The sequence below is a fragment of the Eurytemora carolleeae genome, unplaced genomic scaffold, assembly GCF_000591075.1.
Source record: "Eurytemora carolleeae unplaced genomic scaffold, Eaff_2.0 scaffold555, whole genome shotgun sequence".
In the NCBI taxonomy this organism is placed as follows: domain Eukaryota; kingdom Metazoa; phylum Arthropoda; class Copepoda; order Calanoida; family Temoridae; genus Eurytemora; species Eurytemora carolleeae.
In genome coordinates, this window is record NW_019396468.1 from 211,348 (window position 1) to 217,347 (window position 6,000).

Below are 6,000 nucleotides of genomic sequence, written 5' to 3' on the forward strand. Positions count from 1 at the left end.
GAGGATCTTCTTCAATCTTGACAATTTCGCGTGAAAATAGAATTAATAAAATATAAACCTCAAGTATCAATATGATTTGGAATTTTTAATAAAATCTAAAAATTAACAGGCCTGTCGGCTGTCCTTGTAATTTAAAGTGACCCACTATGCCTGATTTTAGTCTAGAGAAATCACAAATAAAAAAATTGGTTATTTAAAAACAAAATTATAGATATCTCATTCATAATTGGTCAAACAAAACTTTTAAGGGTTTCGTTTAAAATCTTAAATTCCACTCTATTAATTGAGGGTCACTAGAAATTATGACTACAAACAGTCTCTTAAATGAGTGAATAAACTATCCCACTAGACAGTTTTTATCAAATTCAAGGTTAGTTTAACGCATGCAGAAAAAATTGATGTGTATTAGGGGTCCATATAATTTCATCCAATTCGATCCCAAATGTTGATTGATTGATATTAGCGGCAAATATTAAACATGTTATTATTGTAAACAATTGGAAGCCAAGTTGTAGAAAAATATCCATACTGCAGAATTTGTACTGCAAGGCAGTGTTTATTTTTCTGTAAATCATAATTTATCTCTAATATTAATTACTATTTACTGATATTTACAAAATGTAACACCCCAAATGAAATTTTCCATTTTCTGCTTTAAATAAAAGATAAGCAAAGAAAAACCAAAATAAACGAGAGAATAGACAATTTGCAGTTTACAGTGCAATGTACTTATTAATTAATGTTTCTTCTTTTGATGTGTTTTTAAATGACATGATATTTACACTGGATATCTCACTTCTCAATGTTAATTTGTAATGTGTTTCTTTAGACTACCTGCTGTAGTGGCAGTGAGCTCACACTGATTAAAATAATATCTCAAACCTTTATTTTTGGATTTAATATGTTTCTTCAAATGTGATACTGCTCGGTAGAGGTAAAATCTCACTGCTAACATGGGTATTTTACTCTTTCATGTCTCCTTAAAATGTGTCTTTTGAGATTATATGGTTTAGTAGCAAGATAATCACACTGATCGCAGGGATATCTCACTCCTTCATGTTTAAATTTAATATGTTTCTTCAGATCACCTGCTTGAGTAGCAGAGTATTCACATTGATCGCATGGATATCTAACTCCCTCGTGTTCAGATTCAATATGTATCTTCAGATTTCCTAATGTAGTGGCAGAGTACTCACACTGATCGCAGCGTATTCACAATGAGAACAAGGATATCTCACTCCTTCATGTTTAGATTTAATGTGTAACTTCAGACTCTGTACATTAGTAGCAACATATTCACACTGATCGCAGGGATATATCACTCTTCAGACCACTGCACTTGCTTCAGTGGCAGCGTATTCACAATGAGAACAGGGATATCTCACTCCTTCATGTTTACTTTTAATATGTCTTGTCAGACTACTTGGTTCAGTGGCAGGGAATTCACAATGAGAACAAGGATATCTTACTCCTTCATGTTTACTTTTAATATGTGTTTTCAAATGACATAATTGAGTTGCCACATAATCACATTTTCCACAGGGATAACATTTATCTCTTTTATCCGTCAGCTTCCTCTTTTTAAGTCTCTTTTGTTCAGAGAAAAGGGGATCTTCTTCAATCTTAACAATTTCACCTGAAAAATTCAAAAAGAGAATTAATAAAATATTAAACTAACCTAAAGTATCTCACATGGTTTAAAATTTTTAATAATATCTGTAAATAAAGTTAATTGTGATAAAGTTTTTAGATTGATGAGCCCGAAGTTCTAAAAAAAGGCAAAAATCGATCATCCTAAAAAATATTTGAAGAAAATGCATACCCAGTTTTTAGATTTATGAGCCCGAAATTCTAAAAAAAGGCAAAAATCGATCATCTTAAAAAAAAATATAAAGAAAATCTTTACCCATACCTTGATCTTCTGTACTTTCCTCTTTTATATCTTCTTCCGTTACATACACAGTACATGTATCCTCTACAGTAGAGATTTCTTCTTTGATGGTTACTATATCTTCTTCCATAATTTTTGCCATTCTCTCTGAAATATGTACAAAACATGTTATACTTTTTAAGGATAATATATCTGCAAACAAATATTTACACTGATTAATTATAAAGAGGTAAACGTCAAGAAGGGGTTGTTGAGGTTAAAGCATCGTATGGTAAAATGAGAAATCAGAATATTTGTAATTAAAACCGAGTGATTAAACAAAGAAGAATACTAGTAATAAACCAGCTTATTGCAAGCTAGGTCAGGCAGCGACAACTTAAAGATACCGGGCTGGGCAGAACCAAACCAGATAAGGGGAGAAAAAAGTTAGATGACCATTGATCAGTCCTACATACTCCCCCCCCCCACTCCTTTCCCCGACGTACTGTGCAACATATCCCTCATACTTTAGCCCCCAGACTCCTAGATAGAGCTAGAGGGGGGGGGCGGAGGAAAATTTGCATTTTTGCATTGATTACAACAAATTTATAACCCCGTACAAATATTTGGTGGTTATAATCTTCTCTTCACTAATTTACACATACTATACTGGGTCACTGTCAGATCAACTCATTTGGTCTAATATGCCATAAACAGCTGATCTTTTTCATAAAAAAGACGACTTTTAAAAAAATCTTTGAAATGATAAGGACGACATCTAGACTAAAAGAATATATTGATTGATTAAACACAGCTCCGATGTCTACAAAGTGGATTGATTAGTTGATTGAACTAGCTCTGGTATTTACAAAATAATTTAATTGATTGAATAAAGCTCCAATATCTAGAGAGTAAACTTAATGATTAAACATAGATCCGATGTCTCTTGAGTAAATTAATTGATTTAGTACAGGTCCAATGTCTCCAGAGTAGGTTAATTAATTGATTAAGCACAGCTTTGGTGTCTCCTGAGTAAATTAAACACAGCTCCTATGTCTCCAGAGTAAATTGATTGATTAAACATAACTCCGATGTCTACAGAGTAGATTGATTGATTGATTAAACACAGCTCCCATGTCTCCAAAGTGGATTGATTAGTTGATTGAACTCAGCTCTGGTATCTACAAAATAATTTAATTGATTGAATAAAGCTCCAATATCTAGAGAGTAAACTTAATGATTAAACACAGCTCCGATGTCTCCAAAGTGGATTGATTAGTTAATTGAACTCAGCTCTGGTATCTACAAAATAATTTAATTGATTAATTAAAGCTCCAATATCTAGAGAGTAAACTAAATGATTAAACATAGATCTGGTGTCTCCTATGCTCCTATGTCTCCAGAGTAAATTGTTTGATTAAACTCAGCTCTGATTGGCATTAGGAATGCAGCCTACAAGGATTTAGGTGACATAGTGATCGGACTAATGATTGATTGAGCTAACGTTTAGTTTAACCAACGTTCAATTGGACTAATGTTTAAAATGAACTATAGTCCTTCTGAACAAATATTTAATTAATTTAACTAAAACCCATGAGGAAATATTTCAACCACCTGGAGAGCTTTTTACATTAATTCCCTTCTAGAATTGGCTTATTTCATGTTTTGCTCTACTGAAAAATTCCTTAATAGTGCAAACAAATAAATGAATAATAAAATATTTATTTGAACAAAATCCTTAATTTTGATAATTTTGCCACATGTTCAAAATTAGTCCAAAAAAATACATTTAAGAATAGATGAACAATTGACCTATCACTTGAATTTCAATCATTTCAGTCATAAGAAAAAAATTTTAAGGATAATGTTCATTTCAACTATAGTGTTCAATGGCATTAAAATTTCCCAAAAAAATTAGTCCATTTAATTCATTTTCATGTTGAATATGTTCATTTGAACTAACGTTCAATGATACTAAAATTTCCAAGAAAAAAATAATAACCTATTAAAAATTTTAAATTGCATTAAAATTTTCAAGAAAATTTTTATCCATTTGAACATTTTTTTGTTGTTGAAAAAGATCTTTTGAACTATTGTTCAATTGCACTAAAATTTCAAAGAAATAATTTAGTCCACTTGAACATTTTTTGTGGAAAAAGTTCATTATGGTTAACGTTAATTGGCACTAAAATGTTCAAAAAAAATTAGTCCTCTTGAAAAAATGTCTAACTAGAAAGTGCTACAGTAGAGGATGGAAAGATTTACTCTGCTCTAATATATTTAACTCTTTGTTTTAAGTTTTTTCTATTCTATCTAAAAAAAAATGTAGATTGCATATCCAATGAAAACAAAATTGTTGTACACAGTTTGGTCAAATATTAAAAAAACATATTTACTAAAGTTTATATATTATGAGACAAATATCCTTTCATAAAAGTTTAGAATGATAATTGTTATTTCTTAAAATTAAAAAATATGTTCATAATTTCTATTTTGTTCAAAGTTGTATTTTGTCAGGGAATAAAATGCAAAAAGGAAAAAATGATAAAAATATTATTTAAGATTTATGATGAGGGGAGCAGCGGGGGAACACAGTTGGGTTTTGATATAGAAAATATACAATTAGAACAAAGATTAATATATTAAATTCTACATTAAGAGAATTATTTGATAGAAGAGAAGTGATAATATGAAGTTTACAGTGCAAAGCCTTTTTTATTTAATGTTTCTTTTTTTGATGTGTTTTTAAATGATTAGATTGGGTGGCAATGTATTTACATTCTTTACAGGGATATCTCACTCCTTCATGTTTATTTTCAATATGTATCTTCAGAATACCTGCTGTCGTTGCAGTGTGATCACATTGGTCGCATGGATATCTTACTCCTTTGTGTTTAGATTCAATATGTCTCTTCAGACATTGTGCTGTAGTTGCAGTGTGATCGCATTGGTTGCATGGATATCTCACTCCTTTATGTTTATTTTCAATATGTATCTTCAAATCACCTGCTTGAGTTGCAGCGTATTCACAATGTCTACTTACAATGTGTCTTTTGAGATTATATGGTTTAGTAGCAAGATAATCACACTGATCGCAGGGATATCTCACTCCTTCATGTTTAGATTTAATGTGTTTCTTCAAATCACCTGCTTGAGTGGCAGCGTATTCACAATGAGAACATGGATATCTAACTCCTTCATGTTTAGATTCAATATGGGTCTTCAGATCACCTGCTCTAGTGACAACGTGATCACATTGAACGCAGGGATATCTCACTCCTTCATGTTTAGATTTAATGTGTTTCTTCAAATCACCTGCTTGAGTGGCAGCGTATTCACAATGAGAACAAGGATATGTTACTTCTTCATGTTTAGATTTAAAAAAATTCTTCAGATTACCTGCTCTAGTGGCAACGTGATCACATCGATCGCAGGGATATCTTACTCCTTCATGTTTTATTTCAACATGTTTCTTTAGATAACCTGCTGTAGTTGCAGCATACATGCATTGTAAACATGGATATCTTACTTCTCCATGTTTTATTTAAACATGTCTCTTTAGACTACCTGCTGTAGTTGCAGCATACACGCATTTTAAACACGGATATCTCACTCCTTTATGTTTAGACTCAATATGCTTCTTCAGATCAATCGCTCTAGTGGCAACATAATCACATTCTCCACAGTGTAGTCCAGATGAGGTTCCAGAAAAAGCCTGAGAAGTTTGTTTAGCTGTTTCCCAGTGAAGCATTTCCCATTTTCCCATCTGAACGCTGGTAACTCTTCCACTGTCTGATTTTGGAGTCTGTACCATCTTTCCATTGCTCGTACCGGGCACAGAGGCCCCTCACTCTCGTAAACATCAATTATTTTCCCCCTTCCTACTCTATCTTCCTTGGGAGATTTGAGTCTGAGCTGGATTACTTTGATACAGGATCCTTTGTACTCAGTTCTGTTTAGTTTGATGTCGGCTTTAAGAAGAGTGAAGTCGGGATCAAAGGTTTCAACTTTCTTGCACAGCAGTTCATGAATTCTGAGACACCCTGCAAAAGCTGTTGTACAAACAGTCCATACCATTGCCTTGTTGAATCTGCTTGAATCCCAATTTTTTATTCCAATCTTCAGAAGTT

General features: G+C 32.3%; 2 protein-coding genes across 2 annotated transcripts; both read right to left on the reverse strand.

Moving 5' to 3' along the window:
* Positions 1-636: 636 nt before the first annotated feature.
* Positions 637-3,662, reverse strand: LOC111703844 (MDS1 and EVI1 complex locus protein EVI1). Its single transcript, XM_023475910.1, has 2 exons — positions 1,913-3,662; positions 637-1,636 (listed from the first exon to the last, which is right to left on the reverse strand). The coding sequence occupies exons 1-2, from the start codon at positions 2,031-2,033 to the stop codon at positions 1,326-1,328; spliced, it is 432 nt and encodes a 143-aa protein (XP_023331678.1). The 5' UTR covers positions 2,034-3,662; the 3' UTR covers positions 637-1,325.
* A 362-nt stretch (positions 3,663-4,024) lies between these two features.
* Positions 4,025-5,414, reverse strand: LOC111703843 (zinc finger X-chromosomal protein). Its single transcript, XM_023475909.1, has one exon. The coding sequence runs from the start codon at positions 5,373-5,375 to the stop codon at positions 4,590-4,592; it is 786 nt and encodes a 261-aa protein (XP_023331677.1). The 5' UTR covers positions 5,376-5,414; the 3' UTR covers positions 4,025-4,589.
* Between the last annotated feature and the right edge of the window lie 586 nt (positions 5,415-6,000).